The 27954-nt window shown below is 41.5% G+C and overlaps 1 protein-coding gene across 5 annotated transcripts; it reads right to left on the bottom strand.

Annotated features, from left to right (window-relative positions):
* DAZL (deleted in azoospermia like) lies at positions 1–27565 on the bottom strand. Of its 5 annotated transcripts, none has more exons than XR_008310333.1 (11): positions 25977–26153; positions 25172–25312; positions 24431–24522; positions 22983–23034; positions 21921–21987; positions 21157–21287; positions 8490–8567; positions 7734–7784; positions 3406–3510; positions 1973–2082; positions 1–193 (listed from the first exon to the last, which is right to left on the bottom strand). XR_008310333.1 is itself a non-coding variant. In XM_053265023.1 (11 exons), exons 1-11 carry the CDS (start codon positions 27399–27401, stop codon positions 1086–1088), a joined length of 873 nt encoding a protein of 290 aa, XP_053120998.1. In that variant the 5' UTR covers positions 27402–27565; the 3' UTR covers positions 204–1085. The 5 variants fall into 5 exon arrangements, 3 of the variants coding, with proteins under 3 accessions (XP_053120998.1, XP_053120999.1, XP_053120996.1); XR_008310332.1 differs by lacking the exon at positions 1–193 and adding an exon at positions 204–1139; XM_053265023.1 differs by lacking the exons at positions 1–193; positions 1973–2082; positions 25977–26153 and adding exons at positions 204–1139; positions 1823–1921; positions 27399–27565.
* Positions 27566–27954: the final 389 nt, after the last annotated feature.

Raw genomic sequence — 27954 nt, 5'->3', positions numbered from 1 at the left:
TAAGTGCCAACAGCAAATTTTAATAGTTCTCGTGTTTTAGCCGCACATACCCCACTCCAATTGCTTGAGACAATGCACAGTGGAAGTATAAGTAGTGCCAATATTTAGATAAAGTTTTCATCAAAATGCAGTCCATGAACTATGGAGTGGAGTTATCCCTGGATCAACATGTACACTGTAATTATTATCCAATCTGAAAGAAATACACCGCAAGAAGAGTTTATTTTGTGGAATTCTACCGATATAAAACGGAAGTCTACATAATTAAACAGTTCCTTACCAATTCTTTGATTTGAAGTTTGTGACCAGTTTTTAAAAATACAGATCACATTTAAGTAGTCATCCTTTCCACAATTTAAGTTACAACACATTAGTAGGCTCAGTATATAAAAAAGTGTAACTCCCCACAGAGTTAATACTGTTAGTTACAGCTTTGAGTACACTTTTAATTATCAGTTCTCAGATAGTCTACAGCTAGACTGAACAGCTAGTGAAGTCCCCACTGATTGGATTGTTAAGGTAATACTGTACTGAGTATGTACTTAAGGCACTAATTGGATGCCTTAACAACAACTGGATGTCTGCTTATTCACCTGATTCAAGTACAGTTTAAAACTACCTCTGGCAAAAATAATAATAAAGCCCTTCAAACTGTAGGTGGGATTAGTAAAAATGACTGAAGTTAAAATATTAGCAGTATTCTAAGTGAAAACATGCAGTAAACACACAACACAACTTAGTATTTCTATACATGCCTTAAAAATTAAATAATGATAACTACCAACTATTAACTAGATAGTTTCTTGCTGTAAAGAGCATTGAAACACTGAGAAAGACAGAACATACAAAACCTTGAACGATATAAACTTACAAACTTCAAACATTAACATACAAACATTGAAACAAAAACTCCAACTGCCAACTTCTGCCAATACAAGCTACATAATTATCAAGCATGGTTTGCTTGCTATATTAACTTGCAAGGGCTGTGGGATTTTTTGCTTAAAAAAAAACTTTTTTCCCCAACAGACTAGATGACAGTAGAATAGGAGGTCTTCAGGTCTTGTGTGTCTATGCCATTTAAGTCAAACAGTTTTAAGTACAGCTCTGCTTCTTCTAAAATGATGTGCCCTCTTCTCCTATAAAGGGGGAACGGAAAGAATTAACACATATAGCAGGATCTGAATCTTAATTCAGTGCAGCTTTGCCTGTAAAAGAGCTATAGCAAATGCACAAAATGTGTGCATCTTCTTTCTTGACTTAATAATGTGGAAAGAGAAAATTGCTTATTGCCCTGAACACATACATTTCCCCAAGGAGGAGATGACCAAGTCACACAAAATGTGGAAAGTGGATGTGCAATTCACTTGTACCTTCTCTACTGTGGCTTCCTTGTTATTTGCCAAGTTGCTCACAGATATCCATCAACAAAATAGTTGCATGCAATAACAGCATTTGAATTATTAAATGAATGAAGCCACAAGGATACCAAAGGAGCTGCATACATATCTGTTGCTGTTCCTGGATGCAGTCCAAAGAAAGTTAGTCATGAATAAGCACCACTGAAGTAAAGGAATCAGTCATGACTATTTGATTTTAGTTCCTTTCAATGCGACTTGAAGTCAAGACTAGCTTTCTTTGATTCCTTTATTATCCGTGGATCTCTAAGTGCCCCCAAATCACCTTAAAAAAATATGAAAGCAGTAAGTTTTAAGACCTCAGCAAGTTTGATAACCCCTACTGATAAGAGCCAATCATCTCTATTGATTAAGAACTCTTGCTCCAGTATTGAGCTCCTGGGAGTTTGCAATCTCATTTGTACCTTAAGGTAGTCCTCTTGAGTTACAATATTGTTCCTCAACCGGTTGTCTGGATTACACAGACATGACACCACTGTCTGTATGCTTCGGTCCACAGATTTCTAAAATAATTAAGTTATTAGAATTTTGTCAGCACAATATATTGTACATACCCTGAAAACAGAGCATAATGTTCAAGACTTGCGTGGCAAAATGTGATGATGCCACCAGAATCAAATCAAAGCTCAAGTAGTTATTATGGCAACCTTTCCAGTAGCCAGTTCTGAAATACAATACAGCAAGAGCCAGATTATTAAACAAACACTGTTCCTTAATGAAGAGATCCTTCACACACAGGGTAGATTTTCTAATACTTGATAGAATAAACAGTCAAGAAATTAACAACAGCCCTGCTGGATCAGGCCCAATACCCATCTAGTCCAGCATCCTGTTTACCACAGTGGCCCACCAGATGCCTCTGAGAAGTCCGCAGGCTTGAGGGCATGCCCTCTCTCCTGCTGTTGCTCACCTGCAACTGATATTTAGAGGCATCTTGCCTTTGGGGCTGGAGGTGGCCTATAACCACCAGACTTGTGGCCACTGATAATAGAGAGGATGTTGAAGTAGTAGATAGCAAGTCTTCTTGTAAGGCTCTGGACCTTATGAAGCCCTGACTTTCTCAATGTTAATACAGAACTTGCAACAGAACTCACTTTTGTTGACTGCTGTATTCTGATCTAAGTTACAAACCCTCTACTTAGAATGCATGGATTTGATCACAATGCATACAGCTTATTTCAAGATTGAAAATTATTTTATGATAATGAATATATTATGAGCATACAAGATATGAATGACAAAAGTTCTCAGTTCAGTACACTCTGAAGCAGAGAGATAAATACACAGACCAAAACACACACAACACAAGAGAGTACATCTGACCTTTAGAATTGCTGTGTAAATGCAACTTCCTTGGTAGATAGATGTGTGAGGGACACATTCCCTAGTTCTATGGAATCCCTAGGTAAGTGCTTTGTCTTAACTCTATATTTCCATTTGAAGTTTATGTGTGAGATCCAAACTTACTCTAAGAATCAAAAATGGCCAGATACTTCTGGAACACACAAAAATCTATCTTGCACAGATCTGGAATTCCTATGTTTAATAAAGAACCAGTCGGCCTATGCAGCCAACTGTTTTGATACGCTACTACAATAGTTCCCACCCACCTAGGACATTTGCCTTGTTTCATAGGAACAGGAAGTAACAGTACCAGACTTCTGGTCTAGTTTGGGACTTCCAGCACTAGAAACACACATTCCATTCTATTACCACCGTTCATACAACTGCTATGCAACTCTTCTGCCAAATGGGCTCACATATAACAGAATGGCCTGCTACAGATCTTTTAGAAACATAGTAACAAAGATGGCTGGAACTTACTGAATGAAGCAATAAGACACCAATGTTGCCTTAAAACTAAACCCAAGGGGATTTTATTCAACCTCAGGATGGGTGTACCATTTTCCCTTAGTTTGATCTTTCCTTCCCTTCCTGCTCATGAATGTCAAAATATAAAGAGAATTTCAAAAGAAATAATGTGTACCTTTTGTGGACTATTTCCACATGACTGTGTAGCTTCAGCCATAGAACATTCAGCTTGTTCAGTTCCTACATCCAATTCACCACCATAATTCACTGTGGTATAAGCCTGTGAAGGGCATGAGGTTTTCTAGTTAGTGCAAATGAACATAACAAAACTGTAACAAGAGTATTACTCCCATACCAATGAGCAATGCAGACAATGGCTGGATGTGCCTTCTAGAGATCGTAAAGGATGGAATACCATGCTAAGCACAACACCAAGATCCTCAATCTCATATGCTTTTTCTTTTCTGTGAATGACAACTGTCATTCACAGACCTAGAGTCAAGCCAGTTCTGAGCCTCCACGTGTGCTTTGTGCTATCTGTAGGGAGACCTGTTTTTGATGAGCTGCACAATCACTTTAGTAGCCACCTTTGTAATTAACAAACTTTTAAGTTCTCATATTGCCTTTATTTTTATTCCAACAGGAATGTGACTGCTACTGGAAAGGTCTGGCTCCCATGATGCAAATCACACATCAGAAAGCCAAGCCAAATACAAGGCAAGAGAAACCAAGATGGAAACAGCTGACCCATCAGCCTCAACCAACTTACCTACAGAGGAGAGCTCTGAGAAGGGCAGTAAACACCAATACCAGCCAAGATAAATTGTTAAGAAAACAAGGTGCTATGCAGTATAATGCATGGGATTTACGGACAAAACTCTGCCTGTAGGACTGCACAACTTTGGCTCTACAGCTGTTTTTGGAGTACAACTCCCATAATCCTTAGCCACAGTAGCCAGGGGTTATGGGAGTCATAGTCCAACATCCACAGGAGGGTCAAAGTTTTGTAGCCCCGATCTAAACACACACATTGGAGACACCTCCAGAAGTGCCCCCACCTTTTGAGGTCAGCTGGTGGCAGTGGAGATTGGAACATAATCACAGAAAGCTACGACAACAAATATTTATTGTGGAGAAATTTATTATTAAGCATGTATAAATGAAAGTAGTATGTAGAAATGGAGGACTGTGTCAGGATAGGGTTAATGAAAGATGGGGTGGCCAGTGGGGAAAAATACAGGAGTGATTAACTTAAGGGAGGATGCTGGACTGCTAATCATGAACCAGCCTAAACCAGTCTGCATCTCGCTAAAATATGCTGAAAGCCACGTAGGTAATGAAGTGCGCATGCTTATCTGCCTTGATGTAGTTTGGACTCATATATACTCAAGTCTTGTTTTCGGGGCAGACATTTTGCAGTCTTTTTAGAGATTGTAACTTGTCTCCCAAGATCATGGAAATAAACATAATATTGGCTGATACACTGATGGAAACAGCTGACCCATCAGCCTCAACCAACTTACCTACAGAGGAGAGCTCTGAGAAGGGCAGTAAACACCAATACCAGCCAAGATAAATTGTTAAGAAAACAAGGTGCTATGCAGTATAATGCATGGGATTTACGGACAAATCCCATGCATTATATTGGCTCAGCCGGAAAACGGACTCACGAAAGGGCTTGTGTGCTTGCAAGTCAAGACTCCTTGCGCTCCACACTTATCAAGCAGCTTGGGTGGTCCTGATCTATAAAAGAGGCAATAGGGAGGATCCCTTTAACTACAGGCCAATTAGCCTTTTTAATATAATAGGTAAATTGTACGCCAAACATCTGTGTGTAAAACTATGTTCTTGGATGGAGCAGGAGCATATAATCCATGACGAGCAAGCAGGGTTTAGACTTAATAGATCCGTTATGGACCATTGCTTAATTTTACAACAAATTGTGCAGGGTCTAACAAAAGACCCAAAGTTAGGGTCTACAAAATACCCTTCTTTGCCGCTTTTGTGGACCTTAAAATGGCCTGTGATTCAATTTCAAGGAGTTTACTATGGACCAAATTGGCTAGTACATCTATAGTCCAAAGGCTTTTATTACTGCTCACTAAGCTCCATAAGAACTCCTCTTTAAGAGTATATGTAGGCACTGCTCGCAGTTTTACCAATTTGATTCCAACTGAGAAAGATGTGCAGCAAGGGTGTGTGTTGGCCCCTTATTTATTTAATTTTTACATCAATGATTTGATTAAACGGCTGCAAAATGTTGCTATCCACGCACCTAAATTAGCCAATAAAAAGATCCCGATCCTGATGTACGTGGATGACATGGTTATTTTATCCCAAACCAGGGTCAGGCTCAAAAGAGCTGTAGATGTTCTAATGTCATACTGCCAAGAGCAGTATTTAAAGATCCACTATAACAAATCTAAAATTATGTGCTTTAAAAATAAAGCAAAGAAATTTATATTGACCTTGGATGGTCATAAATTAGAACAGGTCAATCAAATAAAATATCTTGGGGTGGTTTTTCAACAAAATGCTGGGAAAGCGGCACACATGTGAATGGTAGCTGATTCAGCAAAACGTAGTGTGGTGGCAATTAACAGATTTTTCAGAACGCAGGGAGCAGGTTTTATTCCTGCAGCTTTAAAACTATATTCAGCAAAGGTCCAACTGGGACCTTATTTTGAATTTTGATACGCTAGAAAAAATTCAATCAGGTTTTTTGAGAGCTATCTTCGGTGCTATGAGATGCACCTCAAACGTAATTTTGTGTATGGAGGCCAGCCTCATAAAGATCGAATCTCGCGCCTGGCTTTTAATTATTTTTGGTTGAGAGAGTCCACCTATGTTCGGTGGGCCTAATTCTTCAGTTTCTATCGATAAATCCACAACCGCAATGGTGCACTGTAGTTAGCAAAAAGCTTGCTACCCTAGGAATAGACCCCGAACAGCTGCTGGAGCTAGACTTGGTAAATGCTAAAAGAATAGTGAAACAGCGTTTGACAGATATTGAATTACAAAATAACTGGGCTTCTTTAACAGAATTCTATAAAGGAGTAAGAACTAGACAGGATCTTTTACCAATGAATTATTTGTCCCATATTACACTCAGCAAATTCCGGTGGGCATTTACAAGGGCGAGAACAAATTCTTGTCCTTCTGCACTATTACCCGGGAGATACAGTGGTATTCCCCTGGAAGAACACTACTGTAGATGCGGCAGTGGGGAAACAGAATCTATTGAGCATATTCTATTATGCTGTAAAATACATAGGCAATCGAGGGAGCACTTAATTTTACCTTTGGTCTGTAAACAGTCGGATCAATCTGCTGAATAACTTTTTAAATTTTTACTTTCTGATGAGAATGTTTCCATTTTTAACTCCGTAGCTAAATTTTGCTATATTGCTTTTAAGACGTATAATGAGAATCTATAGAGTTTCTTATAAATTTGTTTCACCTTTTGCATGTATGGACTGTTTGGTCTTGGACTGTAAATAAAACTTGACTTGCTGCTAGCAATACATGATCAATCAACTCACATTCATGCAAGTTTTCTATATTTTCTGATGAACCCAAGAGAGCGTTCCTTCATTAAGACCCTATAATTGCTCTGGGTGTTTTGAATTTTTTAAAAAACAAAAACACTTCCAACTTTTTGGCACATATCTTCATTTCAGATCAGCCTTTGCTAAGGAATGCTTTCTGGTACTCACCTCCATATTAAAAGTGGAATATAGGCACACCTCATTATCCATGGTTTCAACAATCAAGGTTTCGCATATCTGCATTTGGGGAATAGACACCCGACCGCGGCATATGCACGGGGAGAAGACTCGCGTATCTGCAGGTCGAAGTTGGCCACGGACATACTTGTAAAGGGGAATCCAGCAAGTAAACGGCTTGGATTGGAGGGGGGACAAGGGGGATGGTGATGGCAGCACCGGTGACTGCAACAGCAGATAGCAGTGGAGACAGCAGCAGGGACTGTTGCCACTTTCAGGCCATTTTTGGCACTTGGGGGGCACTGAACGACTGCTGGGGACCCCTGGAGCATGGCAAGGCACTTCACCCTGCTTTTATCTGCATTTTGGGGTCATTTCCCGGCCAATTTCTTTAAAAAAACAAACAACCATACCTTTTTCAGCCAATCCCCTCCCCTCCTCCTTAGGTACCTAACGCCCACGATGCCATTGCTCAATTTACTTGATATTCGCAGTTTCAGTATCCGTGGCACTAGCCGGAAATGGAACCCCTGTGAATACCAAGGTTTTCCTGTAATGTAGAACACACTGGACAACATCCAGGCTTAGTCCTATTAAAATTAAATGTGAGTTAAGTGAGTCATGACTAATTTGTCTCACTGATGTCAATAGTGCTTTGTTATGACTAACTAGGCTAGATGTTTCCCACCAAGATATTATCAGGAGTGGCACAACATGCGAGTACTTTTCAATCCACTTAACTGTTCATAGTAAATAGATAAAAATGTAGCCCTCTTACCGGAGGCACAATATAATTTCTTGGCTCTCCAGGAGGCCACTGTGGCGGAACCTTTAAAATAAATTTTTTTAGCAGTTTTTCACAGAACATATTAAAACATACAAGTTAAAAATTAAGATTCAATGCAATGCAGGTATGAAAAAAAAGCCTCTCCACACAGTAATGCATGCTTCTGGTATGGGGCAGGGCTCCTTTTAAAATTGAAGTAGAGCCCTGTACTGCCCCAGTGATGGCTGAGATGGCACACGAGGCATGGCCAGAAGTGTGCACAATCAGTGCTAGGAGCAGTATATCTTGCTGTCTTCCCTAACATCAAGCAGAAACAACATAAAAGTGTAAAGGCTGGCAGTTGAAAGAAATTTAATTAGGCATAAGGTTAAAGAAGCAATGTTTCTAGAGCAGCTGCAACCCAATATTAATGTAAGGGAAGAGACGAAATAAGCTATATTGGTCACTGTAAGGATTAAAAGGTTTGCTCATTTTCTTCTCTCCCTTCTCAGTTGTTTCTACTTTTGGTTTGGCTATATCATTTAAGGCTTAAAGTGTTATCGCCTGGTATGTGGAAAAGAGCACAGATTATAGTGTTTTACACCAAAACATTTGCTTTGCAAGTTAAGTTAAGTTTATTTTAACATCCTGTTTTTGTGCATTAAAAGAGTTTGTTTTCTAACTTTTGTGAAGTGTTGTCATGTGCATTTCATCCCTATTCTATTGTTTCACATTTAGCTACTGGAGCAGAAATATCTTCACACATACCTGGTAATTATAAGTAGGCTGGTATCCTATGGGAACTTGCTGCTGGATTACTAAAGCTGGTGAACCATAAGGATATGCCTGAAATTCCAAATATAGAACTGTTAAGGTTATCTTTCCTCCCTAGATGACAGGTAACATTTAAACAAGTTAGAATGTAGAATGTTTGAACACTATGTGTTTCTCAGGCTGATCTCACAGGGAAGAAGCTAGATTCAGTTAGTAAGTGTGTAGCAACAACTGTGTATGTCTAAACCAAGTTAAACACAAATAAGGTTTGGAGTGAGAAGCATCTTTAAGAAAGCAGCAACTCCTTACTACTCCTTACTGACTCTTTTCTATTTTTCACTGTATTTTGCAATCCTTATGTGATCGCGATTCCCCTAACCCGTTTGCCATTTATTTCAATGGTTCTCGAACTGTGAATTTGCCAGCTGCAAGGTTTTCCCAGAACAGAACCTTCACAGTTGGCGAGGGATGACTGTATACCAAAAAAGAGGAAAGTTACCACCAAGACCAGGAGGATGCCAGCATGGCTAACAGGTAAAGTCAAGGAGGTTATAAGAGGGGAAAAAGACTTCCTTCAGAAATTGGAAGGCCTGCCCAAATGAAGAGAACAGAAAGGAACACAAACTCTGGCAAAAGAAATGCAAAGTGACAATAAAAGCATCTTTATTTAACTTCTTTAAATACATCAGAAGCAGGAAACCTGCCAGGGAGGCGGCTGGACCTTTAGACAATGAGAGAGGGGAAGGACTTATTAAGGAAGATATAAAGGTTGCAGAGAAGCTAAATGAGTTCTTTGCATTTGTCTTCAAGGCTGAGGATACTGAGTGTATACTTGTTCCTGAACTGGGCTTCTCGGGGACAGAGGCTAAAGAACTGAGTCAGATAGAACCAACAAGATGATGTTCCAAATGTCTGGCAAAATTAAGTTAGCAAATTGCCAGGTCCAGACAGCATCCATCCAAGAGTCCTTAAAGAACTCAAATGTGAAATTGTTGTCCAACTTGCAAAAATATATAAAACTTATCCCTATAATCAGGCTCTGTACCGGAGGACTGGAAAGTAGCCAATGTGAAAACAGGTTGCTCACCTCTAACTTATGATCTGGTAGTGATCCATTGTATTCCTAAGGAATGAGTTCTGTTTATGCAGGGACCTCACAGATTGATTGACTAGCTTATGATGCCCACTCTGCCTTACACGTGCTTCGTGCTTTTGTTGAAATTGGCAGTTGGGGGCACCATTTTCTCAGTTTCTGGCAGACCACCATCTCCTGACAATCTTACAGTGACTCTACTTGGTAGTCTCCCTTTTCTCATTGTACTACTTCTACTGTTGCAGGGAGGTTCAGAAGGGTCTTACAAATACAATGGATCACTACCAGATCACAAGTTTCAGGTGAGGAACCTGTTAATCTGGAGTGTGATCCGTTGCATTCCTAAAGAATGAGTGATCAGCCAGCTTTCCAGCATGGTGGCAGGCACAGTAGCCCCTGAAGCCTATGGCAGCACGTGTTTTAAAAGCACTCCTCCCAAAGTCCACCCGCTCAGCAGATCGCAGATCAATGGCATAATGCTTAACAAGTAGTTGTTATGAGGACCATATGACAGCTGCGCAAGTACCAGCCATATGGATTTCAGATAGATGGGCTGCTAAGGATGCATATGCTCTAATCCAATGCACCCATTTGGTACTTGGTGGATCTACACCCTGCAGTGTATATGCTTGCACTATGCTCCACCAACCAGTGTGCAAGCCTTTGTCAGGATATCGGCTGTCCCTTGGCTCTACCCTTATAGGCCACAAACAGCTTTCTCGTCTTTCTCATACTCTTGGTTGGTCTCTAGATAGTATAGCAGAGAACGTCTCCCATCCAGAGAATACAATGTCTTCTCCAATGATATCTCTGGCTTCTGGGAAAAGGTTGGCAGAATATAATCTTGGTTTAAGTCAAACTCCGTCACTATTTTAGGACAGAACTGAAGATCCAGTCGCATAACTACCTTATGTGGAACATTGCTGGTGTCAACCTTATGTTTTTTAGATTTTGAGCCCTTTGGGGACAGGGAGCCATTTTATTTATGTATTTATTTTTTCTATGTAAACTTCTTAGAGAACCTTGGTTGAAGAGTGGTATATAAATATCCATAGTAGTAATAGGAAGGAAACCTTGCTTATGAGCATACTCCTTAAATCCTTTCCACTTGGAGCTTTAGTTCTTCCTGGTTGATGGCCATCTATTGTTAAGAATTTTCCTTAGAAGCAGATTCTCCATGCTGTCATTTGCAGAGTCCTTACATCTGGATACTGGACCGCTCTGCCGTCCTGCACCAGAAGACCTGGTCAGAGGAAATCTGTGGCAAGTCCTCTTCTAGAGTTTGAGAAGTGGTGCAAACCATGGCTGGCGAGGCCACCATGGCGTCACCAAGAGCCCAGTTGTCTCATCCCGCATGATCTGTCCCAGTACATGGCTGATAAGCGGCTGAGGTGGAAATAGGTACAGGAGCCCTTTGTTCTACACATATTAGAACACATCTCACAGTGACAGATTGAAGATCAGCTTCAATCAAGCCCGTGGTCGACATGGAAGGCAAAGTTCCCAAAGTCGACCTCAAGGGTCGATCTGTCAGAATTGACAGAGCTGCTGCCGATCTTGAAGGCGGCCTATAGCCTTGTAGGGAAGTTGGAGAAGGCGTGCTGCCCTTAGTTTTCAACTTGGTGCAATGTTTTTTCCTAGGAGGAAAATCAATTTCCTCATCCAAGGAATGCTTCCTTTTCTTGTCCTTATGCCCATATGTCAACTTCGAGATCTCTTTTGGCCTCCTGAATAGGGGCTCCGTATCCCCTGCAGGGGTTTTAGACTGCGTTCTTGAAGTTCCCTGAGAAATCAATGTTGACTTCGACATAACTTCACAGGGTTGTTGTGAGGATAAAAATAAGCATGCACACCACTCTGAGCTTCTCGGAGGAAAAGCTGGGTTATAAATGAAAAAAAATAAATTGAGCTCAATCCCAACCCCAATGTTAAGGAATAATTCGGCCTCAGCGTGTGTCATCGTAAAGCGCCGCATGGAGTCATAATGCCCAATTTTTACGTTTTTGCTTAGAAAATAAACAGCATATCTTGCAAGCTGTAGGATTGTGCTGTTCCTCTAAGCATAGTAAATATGAATCATAGTGGTCAGTTGATGACAGTTTAGCCCGACAATCCACACATCATTTAAATGTTTTCTTGGTCTTGATCATTGTTAAAGGCGTACACTGAGGCAACAGCCTCGGAGCATTAATAGAGAGTTCCAAAAAAGCCAAATACAGCCTGTTTACACATTAGAAGAGTCAAATACAGTCCAGGTCAAATAGGAGAAACAAAATTATATCTTATCTTTTCTTTCCAGTCAAATTAATCTATTTGAACCAAAGAGCCAGCAACAAGGTGATGACGCACTGGCGGTCAAAAAGAAACTGGGAAAATAGTGCCCCAACTGCCAATTTCAACAAAAGCGCATGCGAGGCAGAGGGGGCGTCACAAAGAGCTAGTCAATCTATCTGTGAGGTCCCTGCACAAGCACAGAACCTATTCCTTAGGAATGCAATGGATCACAATCCAGATGACCAGTTTTCAAAAAAGGATCCAGGGGCAATCCAGGAAATTGCAGGCCGGTTAGCTTAACGTCTGTTCTGGCAAAACTGATGAAAAGTATTCTCAAGGATAAAATGGTAAAGCACACAGAAGAACAGGACCTGCTAGGGGGAACCAGCATGACTTCTGCAAAGGTAAATCTTGCCTCACAAACCTTTTGGAGTTCGTTGAGTGTGTCAACATGTGTGCGGAAAAAGGTAATCCAGTTGACATAGTATACCTGGACTTCCAAAAAGCTTTTGACAAAGTTCCTCATCAAAAACTCTTGAGAAAACTTAGCAGTCATGGGGTAAGTGGACAAGTATTTGTGTGAACTGGTAACTGGTTAAAGGACAGGAAACAGAGGGTAGGTATAAAAAGAAATTTTTCACAATGGAAGAAAGTAAGAAGTGGGGTCCCCCAGGGATCTGTACTCGAACCAGTGCTTTTTAATTTTATTCATAAATGATCTAGAAGTTGGGGTAAACAGCGACGTGGCCAAATTTGCAGATGACACTAAACTACTTAGGGTAGTGAAATCCAAAAGAGATTGTGTGGAGCCCCAAAAGTATCTCTCCAAACTGGGGAAGTAGGAGACAAAATGTCAAATGCAGTTCAATGTTGGCAAGTGTAAAGTGTAAAATGTAAAACCCCAACTTCAAGTATACATTGATGGGATCTGAGCCGTCAGTGACGGACCAGGAGAGGGATCTTGGGGTTGTGGTGGACAGCTTGTTGAAAGTGTTGACTCAGTGTGCAGCAGCTGTGAAAATGGCCAATTCCATGCTAAGGATCATTAGGAAGGGGATTTAAGATAAAACTGCTACTATTATAATGCCCTTATACAAAACTATTGTGCCATCACGCTTGAAGTACTGCATACAATTCTGGTCACCATACCTAAAGAAGGACATCATAGAACTGGAAAGGGTGCAGAAGAAGACAACAAAGATGAACAGGGGCCTGGAGCACCTTCTTTATGAGGCAGGGCTACAACACCTGGGGCTTTTTAGTTTAGAAAAAAAATACTGTGGGGAGACATGATAGAGGTCTATAAAATTGTGCATGGTGTGGAGAAGGTTGACAGAGAAATTTTTATCCCTCTCACATAGCACTAGAACCAGGGCCATCCCATGAAATTGATTGCCAAGAAATTTAGGAACAAAAGAGGAAGTACTTTTTCTCACAACATATAATCAACTTGTGGGTTGCTTTAAGAGGGGTTTGGATAACTTCATGTAGGAGAGTTCTATCAATGGCTATTAGTCTGAGGGCTATAGGCCACCTCCAGCCTCAGAGGCAGGATGCCTCTGGAGACCAGTTGCAGAGAAGTAACAGCAGGAGAGAAGGCATGTCCTAAACTCCTGCCTGTGGGCTTCCCAGCAGCATCTGGTGGGCTACTGTGTGAAACAGGATGCTGGACTAGATGGATCTTGGGTCCGATCCTGAAGGGCTGTTCTTGTGTTCTTATTCAAATTAAGAATAGATCTGTTACAGACTCTTGCATCTCATGGCCATTTTGCCTGTTTAATATGTTTTTCCTTTCTATAGGTGCAAGTAATATGTACATACTTGCCAACTGATAATATTTAATGTATCTGATGAAGTTGGCTGTAGATCCACTAAATTTCATCCTACAAGTAATTTGTTAATCTCTATGATGTCTAAGACTGGTGGACAGTCAGCTCTGCCTGTCTCACTGACCCAGCGCATGGAACAGGTAGTATTTCTTAAAATGTTACCTTGGGGGTCCTGGACTTCAATATACTACGTGCCAGCCTAAATTTGGCTTCCAGGACCTCCCGACTACATTTCTCAATATTGTTGGTGCCGACGTGCACCACCAGCTCCTCCCCAGCACTGCCTTTCTAGATGCCACGTGATTTCTGCAATCTTCACTCCAAGCAGGCAAGTAACGTGTGATCTACATGCGAGTCACAGACCCATCTCTCTATACTTAATGACTAAATCACCCACTAAAAGGAGGCCCCCACCGCCTGGAGGAGTATCCCCTGTGCAAGAGGATATGGGCTCATCTAAAGGAGCATTTCCCTCTTTGTCAAACTGATATCTTCCTTCCCCAGGACCTTCCATCTCCCTGAAAGCAGAGGAGCTATCAGCCTTGGAGTGGGATGCCTTTACCACATCCCTGAAGGTCTCATCCACATACCTCTCTGAGCTTCTCCAGATCTGCCAACCTGGACTCGAGGGAATGAACTTGTTCCCTGAGAGCCAGGAGCTCCTTGCACGGAGCACACACCCATGACTTCCGCCCATGGAGCAAACAGTCACACGTGCAACATACACTGGGAAGTGCCCCTTCCCTGCTGGCTTTCTCTCTTCATAACTGGTTTTGTTGGCTGTCTAGAGTATTTGGAGATTGTTTATTAGAAAGTTAGGTCTTAGCTGTATTGTTTATTTATTTATATTTATTTACATATTTTTATACCGCCCAAAACTTGTGTTTCTGGGCGATTTACAAGATAAAAACAGCATTAAAACATTAGTTAAAAACAAAACAAGAAATTTAAAACACAATTTAAATTTTTTTTAAACAATGCTCTAAAACAACATTAAAAACAATCAAAACAGCATCAGTTAAAAGCCTGGGTGAACAGATGCGTCTTTAAAGACTTTTTAAAAGCTGTCAGAGATGGGGAGGCTCTTATTTCACTAGGGAGCGCATTCCAAAGCCTCGGGGCAGCAACGGAGAAGGCCCATCCCTGAGTAGCCACCAGACGAGCCAGTGGCAAATGCAGACAGACCTCTCCTGATTATCTCAATGGGCAGTGGGGTTCATAACCAAGAAGACGTTCTCTTAAATACCCAGGGCCGAAGCTGTTTAGGGCTTTATAGGTTATAACACCTTGTATTTTGCCCGGAAACATTAGGCAGCCAGTGTAACTCCTTCAATACAGGAGTGATATGGTCTCTCCTAGATGACCCAGAGACCAGCCTGGCTGTCGAATTCTGAACCAGCTGTAGTTTCCGGACTACAAACAAGGGCAACCCCACATAGAGCGCACTACAGTAATCCAGTCTGGAGGTTACCAGCAGATGTACCACTGGTTTTAAGGTGATCTATCTCAAGAAACGGATGCAGCTGGCGTATCAGCCAAGGCTGATAGACGGCACCTCTGGTCACTGCCTCAACCTGGGACACCAGGGAGAGACTCGGATCCAGAAGCACCCCCAGACTGTGTACCTGTTCCTTCTGGGGAAATGTGACCCCATCCAGAATAGGCAGATCAAAATCGTCTCCAGAGTTTTGACCCCGCACAATGAGAACCTCTGTCTTATCTGGATTCAGTCTGAGTTTGTTATCCATAATCCAGCCCATTACCGACTCCAGGCAGGCATTTAGGAAGATTATGCACTCTCCTGATGATGCTGACATGGAGAAATAGATTTGGGTGTCATCAGCATACTGATAACACCCTGCACCAAATCTCCTGATAATCTCTCTCCCAGCGGTTTCATGTAGATGTTAAACAACACCGGAGACAATACAGAGCCCTGAGGGACACCACACAAAAGTTCAGATTTTGAACAGCAGCAGTCTCCAAGGGACACCAACTGGAACCTGCCCAAGAGGTAGGAGCGGAACCACTGCAGAACAGTACCTCTCACCCCAACCCCCTCAGACGCTCCAGAAGGATACTATGGTCGATAGTATCGAAAGCCACTGAGCGGTCCAAAAGGACCAACGGAGTCACACTTCCTTTGTCAATTCCCTGTTGGAGTCCATCAGGCCAACCAAGGCAGTCTTCACCCCATAGCCAGCCCGAAAACCAGTTTGAAATGCGTCTAGATAATCAGTTTCCTCCAAGACTGTCTGGAGCTGGGAGGCCACCACCCTCTCAACTACCTTGCCCAGCCACGGAAGGTTAGAGACAGGCCTGTAGTTACTCAACTCTGAGGGATCCAAAGTTGGCTTCTTCAGAAGTGGTTTAATAATTGCCTCCTTAAGACTAGGAGTCATCCTACCTTCCCTCAGAGACATATTTATAATCTTTACCAGGCCTTCTACAACAACTGCCCTGCCAGATAGTATAAGCCATGACGGGCAAGGGTCAAGAGGACAGGTGGTGGGCCACACTGTTCCAATCAGTTGTCCACATCCTCAGGAGTCACAAACTGGAACTGACCCAACCTAACCACATAAGAGGAGTCGCTGGACACCTCTACATCAGACACTGAAGTAATTGTGGAGACGGAATCTAATTAGCCCAGAATTCTTTTTTCCACAAAGAATTCATTAAACACATCACAGCGGGTAGTCAATGGTTCCAGATACTGATTGAAGAGAGGAGGAGCACATACTAGCCCTCTCACAACCCTGAACAACTCTGCCGGATGTGAACTTGTGGATATAATACGGGCAGAAAAGAATAGCTTCTTTGCTGTATGTATTGCCTGAGCATAGATCTTCAAATAAGCTCTATGTTGCAATCTGTCGGATTCAAGCCGAGTTTTTCTCCACCTGCACTCCAGTCATCTACCTTGCCGCTTCAGCCCCCTTAATTCTTCTGTATACCAAGAAGCAAGTCGGAGAGGATGCTTAGGAGCGATCATGTCTACTACCCCTGTGAGTTTGCTGTTCCAGTTCTCCACCAGGGCATCAACAGGATCACCAGCAGAGCCAACACTAAATCCCTCCGAGGCTTCTTGGAATTCTATTGGATCCAATAACCTTGCGTGGACCATCCTAATAGGCCCCTCGCCCCTGTGAAGGTGGGGTGTGACTGAGTCCAACCTTAACCAGATGGTGGTTCGTCCATGACAATGGGGAAATCACAGGAGTCCCCACGCACGGAACACCACCCTGATCAGAGTGAAAGACCAAATCAAGCTCGTGACCTGCAATGTGAGTCAGTCCGGAGACTTGAGATAGGCCCATAGTTGTCATGGCCTCTATGAACTCCTGAGCCGCCCCGGACAAATTGGTCCCGAAATGAACATTGAAGTCCCCCACTACCACAAGCCTGGGGGACTCCAACTCGAAGCCTGAGACCAAGTCCGTCAGCTCAGTTAGGGACTCCGCTGAGCAGCGGGGCGATTGGTACACCAACAGAAGCCCCAGTCTATCCCTGGTCCCCAAACGTAAGTACACACATTCGATATTGTCTGACACTCCAACATGTTAAATGTTTAGCTATTTAACATTTAAACTTCCTTTCCCAAGAATATGAAGGACCCTTCTCATCTTACTGGGTTCCTTGTGATCAAGAGGATTCGTTTCAGCCCCCCCCAACTCCACATAAAACTCCAATGCCAGAGCATTGTTGAGCTCTGTTTGCTCTCTGGCCTTTGTCTCTTATGTATAGAGTAGGCTTCAAACTGAAACAGGAATGTGGCCCCTCCCCATCACGTGTGACTCACTGCAGCCCTAGCCAACTCCTCCCTGTCCCTCTCCAGGCAGAGAGTAACAACAACTAAATGCCACAGAACCCCCAAAGCAAGGCCTGGCAAACCTGTTAAATGCTGTTAACAGGTTAGTAAGTATTCACAGAACAGAGATAATGGAGTATTAACACAGTAGGCAAAGTACACCCAGATCTATTGAGAAATTACATCCCTGCTGCTGCTCAACAATGTGTAGCATCAATAAAAATATTTTAAAAGGTAGTTACCAAGAAGTTAAGCCATAAATAAGCAAGTAGAAGATAAACAAGATCAGACTTCAATAAACCCAGTCGCCTTCTTGCTTGCGGCCAGTATTCCCTCTAAGGGGTGCAAATGTTTTTGCTCGTTTTTTAATGTCTGCTCAGTTAATTTTAGATCCCACTCAGACTCAGTCAAGAAGGCCGCACTCTGAATGCATGTGTTCACACACTAACTTGATACTGCTGCCCAGAACAAAACTCATTCTTGCTCTCAGGCTGGGGCAAAGAGGAAGCAGTAGCAGGAATGAGTGCTTGTGTGCATGCAGTACAGAGTTTGTTCTCCTGCCCCTATTTTGTTGTTCTGTTCTCCCACCCCTTGCTATGTAGGCCCCAAGACACATGGCTCTCCTGTTTGCATCCACACCATTTCTCTTTTCTGCTTGTACAGCTGTGCTGTTATCAGCCAGCACCAGATGAGCAAATCAGCAGATTCACAGCTAGTGCTGGAAGGTTGCTTCTATTATGGTTGAGTAGATTTAAAGCTTAGTGTTCCTCCTATCCCTTCCACTCTAATACTGACAGGCAATCTTCATTCCCCCCGACCTTCCAGGTGCAGACGCCACAAAGGAAACACAAAAGCAAAGCAAGTGAGTAAAATGCCTCCATCGAAAGCCAAACTTAACCAAGTAGCAAGATTTTTCTTGTGGGTGAGGATCATGTGAATTTCTGTGTTGCTGTATGAGAAACTGGGCTCTGCAAAGCAGAGTTCCCTAGTTCAGGAAGCACGCATGCACTTTGCACCCAATTGACTTTTTGTGTGGAGGAAAAGAATGTGTTCACTAGCCTGTTCAATCCTGATGAGAAAAATTGTTGCTGGAACTGTGCTGTAGACACAAGAGTCCTGTAGCTTAGTTAGTGCAAAAATAAATTTAAAAGCTTACATATGGAGTCATTTAACAACCAAGCTGCTTTTGACACAGAAACCTGACTAAAGATGCCATTCCTACCCCAATCTATTTCAGTGTGATGGATTCTCAGCAGCGTAATCTACTTAAGTTAGCAAGTTATCTACAACCCTCTTCCCTTTTAATTCATACCATGTTCCACAGATCTAGTGATGCAGAGGCCTAGCAAGGGGGAAAATAGCAACAGCCTGCTCACTTTGACTGAAGCAACAGCAATACAAGGTATGGACCAGAGTTTCATGAGATTTCTGGCATTGAATACCCCAGAACAGCTTCTGCAGTTGAACTCTAGGGAGCTCTAGTGGTGATAACAACTTTTATCATCAAAGGCAGCTGGTAAGATGGCTGCAACTTTCAGATTCAAAAAAGCTTTTGTAACCTTTGTGCTAAACTGGTACAATACAGTATAGAGCTGTCGCTAAAGAATGTCCCCAAAATACAAGTGCCACAGAAATGGGCTGGCCTGCCCCATAATAGACATGGGTCAGTGCTCCAGGTTCTGCACCGCTTCCTGTCACTAACAATGTATTTCTTATCAAGAATATTTATATACTATTTTCAACAAGTGTTCTAAAAGCAGTTACGTAGAAAAAGGAATAAGATGGCTTCCCTTCCCAAAAGATCTCACAATCTAAAAAGAAATACAAGACAGACAGTAAAAGCAACAAGTGGAGAGGTAACATGCATAGGTGTGCAATTTCCAATTCTCCATTGTTCATTAGTATAGCATGCAGTGTTCTAATTTTCTTCATCTGTGTGCGGAATGAGTTTTGTTCTGGGCAGCAGTATCAAGGCAGTGTGTGTGCGCATGTGCATTCAGAGTGGGACCTTCTTGATTAAACACGAGCAGGATCTAAAATTAACTGAGTGGACATTAAAAATGTGTGAGCATGCACACACGTGCACACCTTAGAAGGAACACTGATAGCATGTCCCTCAAGTATGGGATCTCTAAGGGATAATCATCATCTGTAAAAAGTGCATAATATATATCAGGCACTGTATATTCAACACATACCAAACCCTGCCTTCAACCTTGTAGTCAAACCGACAAATTAGTCAAACCTGAGCCATTGGAAAGGCGGTATACAAATCAAATAAATTAAATTAAATTTAAAAATAATAATAATGAATGGAACCATGAGAAAGGAAAACTGTTTGCTGAAAACTGAGTGTACCTAAAAATACCAAAAAGGAGTTACAGCCTGTAACTTGAGGGTGGGGGTGGTATTTTTTACAGCAAGAATAATACCTGTGCAGACAACATGCATCTCTAGCTTGACTCTCTAAAATTCACAACAGTTTGGGATCAGTATTCCTAAGTGATTGCTGCAATCATTCCAGTGATTTCTCAATTTGGAGAAAGACAAAAAGTACTCTTTTGGTAGCTGCTGCTGTACAGTACTGTTTGCACATCTTGTAGACATAAAAACCACATCAGCGAGGAGGTACAAGATCTGTTGGAGTTGGCATTTTGTGGCAGATATTAAAACTGATACCTGAGAGAGGTGTGTGTTAATTTACTTCTACGGATTTGCATAGTTTGTCACTTAAACCACATAATTAACTGCAGTTTCAGGAACCAGGATGAGTTTTCCTCTGCAAATATGGAGAAATGTAGTTCTAAGCAGTACTGTCATGTTAACATCTAGGATGGGCATAGTAACCATAGATTTCTGCTTCTGCCCATCCCAAAGGCTCAGAATGGGCTACAGCTTAGTTGTATTAAGTGTAAAAATGTGGTGTTTAAATCTCCATTCCAAGAGGAAGAGCTTATGAAGTCACCATGTGTCCGTCCATCCATCCAACATGTGCATTTACAGTCAAATACAAACCAAGTTCACAGCACATTGGGGGGGGGAGGCTGGACAACGGTATTTTCTCCACCTGCCATCTTGTTTTAAGATGGTGGCCAAAGCATACGCAACACTCCTTTTTAACCTGGGTGTGCTGACAGTGGGATATAAGCCAAATTGACAGTACATGGGTGGGTGTCTGAGGGAAGAGTCACCATGTTAAAAAAAGCTGGAAGTAGGTGACATTAGTTCTGTTTAGGATTACTTGTTTACTTTTGTTATATCCAGCTCCACTGCTCCCTCTAACAGGGTCTCCCAGATGTTGTTCACTACTCCCAGCATCCCCAGCTGCAGTGGCCTTTGGTTGGGGATTCTGGGAATTGTAGTCAACAACATATGGGAATCCTTGTTAGAGGGAACAATGCCCAGTTCATTCTGAGCCTTTGGACTATGCCTGAACAGAAGCAAGACCCATGGGTTACCACATGCACCCAGATTCCTGCATGACTATACTGCCTAGAACTATACTTGTCCATTTATACAATTAGGTGGTTAAGTGTCAAATCTCTAACACAACTGACACAATGCTACTTAATTATCTCAAGTAATAATATCAAAGCTTTGCTACTGCTCAGCAGTACTAACCCTTCTCTCTCCTCTCCTACAGGAAAAGCTTACCTGAACATACTGTGTTACAGGACTCATCATAGCTGGAGGCTGCATATATGTTTCTTGGTTACTCCAAACACTGTGGAACTGAGGTGTTGGAGAATTAATGAGCACTGGTCTAGGTGGTACATGATAGGCACCTTGGGAGACAAGAAAAGAGGTTAACAAAGGGCTTTTGTATATTTTAAGAGTATAGGTACAGTCCCAGACTACTTTTACCCTAAAAAATTTGTAGTGCTAGCACTAGAAAATTTTTTCAATTCCATAAAAAGTGAACACAGGAAGCTATCTTCTACCAAGACAGGTCATTGGTCCATCTAGCCCAGTATTATCTTAACAGACTGGCAGCAGCTTCTCCAAGATTACAGGTAGGAGTCTCTCTCAGCCCTATCTGGAGATGCTAGGGAGAGAACTGGGAACTTTCTGCATTCAAGCATGCAAATGCTCTTCCCAAGGCAGCCCCATCCCCTAAGGGGAGTATCTCACAGTGCTCACATGTAGTCTCCCATTCAAAGCCAAACTAGGGTGAACCCTACTTAGCAAAGGGGACAATTCATGCATGCTACCACAAGTGCAGTCAACACTAATGGATATGCAAGTAGACTACACCATTCCAGGATTTAGAGTACTCTGCTTTATGAAAACGTGAGATGATACAAAGTGGTAGAAGTTACAGTAGATGCCAGTACTATTGATGTGATTATCTAATTAACAGAAACTGTTATAATATAAATAAGTTTCACTTCATATAGGCAACCAAATGAAATACTCACATAAGTTTGGGTGTTTTCTTATTGCAGGTCCTAGTTTTAGTTTCTTCCCATGGAAGTTTATTTGCGACTGGAAAAGTGAGCCATGAAAATTTAATCCACACATTTTCTAAAACTGGTAAACATGTTATTGGTATTTTAAAGTCAAATGGATAGACAATCACAATCCATGGCACATCTGCCAACTGTATTTGCAGGTGTCTATATTATCCATTCCAATTAATGTGGTCATGCAAGTTAGTACTTTTCGGGTACAACCTGAAATCTTTATTGTGTATTAACTGTAAGAATGCAGAATTATCACAAGTATATGTGATAATATAAGCAAAAAGAAGCTGCTGCTTGTGGAGAGAGACAAAGCCTCAAAATTTATTTATTATTCAATTTTTATACTGCCTTTCATAAAGCATCTCAAGGCAGTTTACAGAAGTTAATACAATAAAATTCCATGAAAGTTACATTTAAAGTCTTAAAATGAATTTAGCATTAAAACCATGAAACAATTAAAAAGAAACATACTCAATTTATTAATTCATTTAGTTTGAACAACGTATTTCACACCACACATGAACACAGCTATCACTGCTTCAGAGGTAAAGAATCTTAGTGTCCTTTGGAAATGTAGCTAGAGAACTTTACTAATGGATCATCTCCGATTAGTTTTTCTCTCTGTCTGATGAATTTTGACTTAACACACACTTCAGGGGTTGTCTTATATATAAAATTATTATTAATCCTTCAGCACCAGTTTGAAATTTTACCTCCAGCCTTCTTTTTTACACAGGGAAAACAAAGAATGGTCATAGCAAATTGAGCACAATACAAGGAGGTAAATTATTGATCAGTGAACATGTGTTTTGGCAAGGAAAGAATTTCTACCCATTAGAAAAAATGAAGTTTCAGGAAAAAGGTATAATCAACATGTATCCTAAACTCTTGGCCAACTTTCAATACCATCATCCTTTATTCAAGTGTTTAAACAACTTAACTCCTTCCCTTACGATTCCATGCAAAGCAGCAAAATTATTTAACACTAATATGGTACAGAACTTCAAATTAACTTACTTCCACTATTTTTTGAACATCTACGTTGTCCAAAAAGGATACAAATCCATATCTACAAAGAGAAATCAAAGCTAGGTATAACAGTGCAATGTTTTACAGAAATAACACCATTACCTAAATTTAGCTTCATATTCCAAGAGAATAAGTAGTATCTAGGGAAGCAGAATTCCAAACCAGAACAGCATCACTAAGATGCTCAGGCCAAATTAATGGCAACCTTTTTGTCCGTGAAGATGATGGGAACATCTTTTTCAATTCTCTAAATTGTAATTTCTGGTAATCCTGAATATAAATGAAGACAGGACCAACTGGTTTGGTGACTACTACCACTATGCAATCAAATGAAGGTCTTAATAATTTCAGTCTTACACAGTAAGAAGTGGCCCAGTAGGGGTTTTTCATTTTATATTGGACCCACGCAGGGCTATCTTATCCCAGAGGGGGAAAGACTGCTTGCACGCAAGCAAGAAACCACTTCTTCCTCCAGTCTATCCCATTTGCCCATTTATCCTCCCCCTCCCCCACAGTGTCCATCACAAAGTTTGGTGATTTTGTTACGAGTCCATTGTCTGGCTCCTAGATCCAAAGAAAATTGGGCAAGGCCTACCCTAGAAGTAGAGCCGATGTCTCAGTTATATGAAAGGTAAGCTACAGTTACTAGAAATCAAGCATTTACCCTTAAATAAAGTACCTCTAGCAACAGTTTAGAGCTAGGCTTGAACCTATCTAGATGCAACCACAGGAACCAAAACAAATGTATCCACATTTATTCAGAGAAATAATGCTTTAATGAGCTAACTATAGGCATTCAAGTTCAAGGGCTTTCTTGTATGGCCCCAGTTTCAGCTCTGGCACCAAGCTAAATAATCACATAGTCTCAAATTTCATAATTTACATGTTGAAAATTCACATTTCTGGCTGACTGTTTAACTACAATGTTTTAACATAGGAAAAGGACTAAAGTTGACCATTTATTAATTGGTATCTCAAACATGAACAGTACACTTATACAAATTAGAGTGAAAATAAGGATTAACACACAATTAAGTACACTGGACAGTCAACCAGGGTAGCAGATCAAGTTTTCAAACCAGACTTATCACATACATTACTGCGAGACTGCAGAGGCAATCCTTACAACCACTTTGTAAGGCGATTATTATCCCTGCGACAGACAGGAAAGAGAGTCCTAAATGCTGAGAGACTGCAGGCTTGGCCAGTTCATAAAGGCTTCATGGCCAAGGTAACATTTACATCAGCTCTACACTAATATCTCTAATATGTAGTTGAGCCTTTTCTTCTGCATTGGTAGGGTCTTTTCACCTACTATATATGCAACTAATATGTTATGATATTATGACTGAGACTTTAGTTATCTTCTTACAATGGTCAAATTTTTAGCAAGGCAGCTTAAACCAACCTATTATTGAGAAGTACATACTACTCACCCCTTGGACACACCAGTTCTATCAGTGATTATTTTCACTTCTTTAACAGTACCATATCTTGCAAAGAAGCTCCGAATTTCTGTCTCATCCATCTACAAATACAAGAAGATAGAGTACCAAAAACATACAATACAAAAGATAGTGTTATGATCTTCACAAGTACTGCTTCAAATTTCTTTGGAAGGTTTTCAAAGCAAAGTAATGAACTCTCAGCCATTTGCCTCTTCAACCACACAGCACAAACAAGTTCTGGCTGCTTATGAAAAAAGTTAAAATTACACAAAGAACACAGAATTGTTCCTGTATAAGCGTTAAGACAATCAAGACAAGATCAATAGCTGAATGAGGATATTTGGTATGGAATATATACCTAGCCTCAGTCACTAGGGAATGCAGAAGCAAAGCCATTCAGGAGAAACACTTGAATGAGTTACTAAGCAATTTTACCCAAGAGATGAGGTAGAGTTTAAGTGTTTGCATTGAGCCCTGTAGTAAGAGGATATCTCAATGTCAACAAGAAAAAAAGGAGTCTGATTTCCATATTAATAATGCTTCTAACACATCTTGATCATAAAACCTTCCTAAGATTAACAATAGCTTTTAATCTCCAGCAATAAAAGGGCGAAAGTTTAAGTAATTTAGGTTGAGTATTAAGAGTGTAGACATAGTAGTAAAAGTATTGTGTAGACCTCAAGATACAGCAAAATAAAACCACATCCACATTATGAAGAAAATACATACTCTTATATCGATTCCGCCTACAAAAATTGTATTTGGCATGATTTTCCCTTCCGGGAGAACATATCCTTGGTTTGTTGCAGGCAATGGAGAACTTTCATCCCCGGAAATGCTTGCATTCTGTGTATCTTGATTGGCAGCAGACTGCAAGATAAGTTTTATATATAGTTTGGTAAATTCTCCCAATACAGTCTCAAGTATGAAAATGGCCAATAAATACATTTGAATCTCTTTTACCATTTATTTATACCACATTTTGTATTATATGCACAAGATAAAAATACAAAGAGAAATCAGTACTTTTCTAAGTAGACTTCTTACATTGCTTAAAGTTAAATTGTCATTATATACCAATGTTAAACCCTTTGCATGTTTCTAATTCTGTCTACACATAAGGGCACATCTTCTCCCTTAAGAATGAAACATATGAGTAAAGCTCTCCATTAATGGTATTATTATTTGGATACACCCTCGGATCAAGGCTGAAATCACAACCATCCACACACACCCCATAACAGTTGCTATACATTTTTGAAATGCTAGGGTTGCTCAAGTTTAAGAATCACCTCAGTAATTCTGGAGTTGGCCAACAAGATTTTTATATCAAAGTATATCTGTATCAAATGGCTCAAGTTCAGTAACTTGGCAAGTTTCACTCAGCCACAAGAAAGGGTCACATCGACAAGGAAATAGGGGTTGTGTGTGTGTGGTGGTGGTGGTGTTTTTTTAAACGGACGCACAAAGAATTAGGCGAAGATCTCGGGCCCTTCGTATTAAAAAAGGAAACCAACTAAGCGTTCGCAAATACCGTGTCCTCAAGTCCAGATTTTCTGGAACATTCAGATACATGAGCGTACATCCACACGGTTCCCAAAAGTCTGAAGCGGTTCTCTCTCGCACGCACAGGATCAAAGTCCTCCGTACTACTTGGCGTTCGTTAGTCCGTTAAAGAGTCTTTGCCTCTATACAGACACGAATACGAACTCAGAACGCCCACGTCACTCATAGTAAACATTCGGTGAAACGGGCCGCACAAAACTCCTGCTTTTGCTTCCCTAATCGTAAAAGAGCAATAATTAAACTAGGGGTAATGCAACATTACCGAAGATGGGGTGGTGGTGAGAGAAGAGATGGGATGCCCTATCGTCCGTTGTCCCAGAAGTAGCACCTAGCTACTATAAACCGCTGTAAACCGCCCTGAGCCATTTTTGGAAGGGCGCTATATAAATCAAATAAATAAATAAAATATATGTAAGGAAAACCCGGCTCCCCTTGAGAAGTCCATAATGCTGTGGAAAGCTGAAGGGGAAAGAGAAGATGATGACCAGCAGCAAGGTGGATGGACCCGATTACGACAGCAATGGATGCACCACCGAGAGACCTCAAAGGCCAAGTTGGAGACGGATGATCCTGGAGAAAGTCTATCTATGTGGTTGCTAAGAGTCGACTTGGCACTTAATCAATTAATAAGGATATGTGTGTATATATATATGTGTGTGTGTGTGTGTGTGTATATACACGTGTGTCGGCTTATGTATCTGTGGGTGCGCCGCGCGTGCGCACAACACACACAAAAGGCAAGCCATGTGAGGGGCTAGATTGGGAGCAAAAATCGTGGTTTGGAGTGAACTTCCATTAACCGCCACGCGACAAAATGGTGCCGCCATGGCAGCGCCGCTCGAGTCTCGCGTCTCCGCACCCCATTTCCTCCCAGCCCAGCCTCTCCACTCCCGCGATTTACGCACGACGCCTATCGAGGGCCTGCGCGCACCTAACGCCAAGCGACAACCACTTCCCGCCTTTTTCGCCCCCTTTCGTCGCCCGAGGACGACCCCGTCGAAGCGCAGCGCCCGCGAGCACCTTCGCGAGGAGCGTCGCGCACCGCCCCCTCCTGCCCAACCGAGTCCTCTCCCACCATCAACCTTTCGCGGTGGTCAAGCAAAGCTAGCGTGTCCCTGAAACTGAGCCAAGAGGGCTTTAAATAAATCCACAAATAAGACCCCGGCTAAGCGGACACGAGAGCTTTAGACCTTCCCAATACTACCCTCGCCTGCCCTTCATCTCACGTAGTCCTCCTACAAACTTATTCGGACTCAAAGCGATTTCCACCCCTATCCCTCAGTCATTTGCTTCTCCACACCTGAATAACAATCCCTGCCTACAAACGCTTATTGTAACGAAATCACCTCACCCCATTCTAAAAAACGAGGTACCCGTAATAAGAACTTACCATTTTACCACCCGTTCTTTACTCCTTGTTTAAAAAAAAAACCACCAGAACTGGGACGAGGGTTTTTTTTAAAACATTAAAAAAACCCCACCCAATTAACCCACAAATATCCCCACCCTCTCCCTAAAACACGCTCTACGCGCCCCTTTAGTTGCCTCAGTCACTGATTTAATAGAAGATCACGCGAGACCCCGCCCATAGGAGGCAATCGCTGGTGGTTTGCCACACCCTGCGAGAAGAAGTAGAAGAGCGAAGTGAGGATGGGGAGAGAGGAAAAAGCCGGGACTTTTTCATCTTAGAGCAAGATCCATTGGTTTTTTTGTGTGGTTTTGAGATACTGATGAAGATCTCCAAATGGCATGGTAGAATTCAATGGAATAATTACTTTGGAGAACACACATTTAATTTTGATTCCCACTTTCCCCTGCTGAGATAAACCTTGAAAGTGTTGCATTTGTTGGTGAAATAGTCCTCGTTTTGTCTTCTGCACACCCAATAGTACTTATATTAATTTAATATAAAATATCTATTAATGCAGGTTTTTTTTAAGAAACAC

The sequence above is a fragment of the Hemicordylus capensis genome, chromosome 6 (assembly GCF_027244095.1).
Source record: "Hemicordylus capensis ecotype Gifberg chromosome 6, rHemCap1.1.pri, whole genome shotgun sequence".
Taxonomy (NCBI): domain Eukaryota; kingdom Metazoa; phylum Chordata; class Lepidosauria; order Squamata; family Cordylidae; genus Hemicordylus; species Hemicordylus capensis.
Note: the sequence above shows the minus strand (reverse complement) of the source record. Positions and strands in the feature narration are given on the sequence as shown.

Excerpts from the sequence above, each read along its gene's own strand:
- DAZL (XM_053265021.1), bottom strand. The coding sequence starts at position 26,027 with ATGTACGCTCATGTATCTGAATGTTCCAGAAAATCTGGACTTGAGGAC. Across the intron at positions 25,313-25,976 it reads AATCTGGACTTGAGGACACG|TCTGCTGCCAATCAAGATAC; the intron begins GTATTTGCGAAC and ends CTTATCTTGCAG. Across the intron at positions 21,288-21,920 it reads AAGAAAACACCCAAACTTAT|GTGCCTATCATGTACCACCT; the intron begins GTGAGTATTTCA and ends TTGTCTCCCAAG.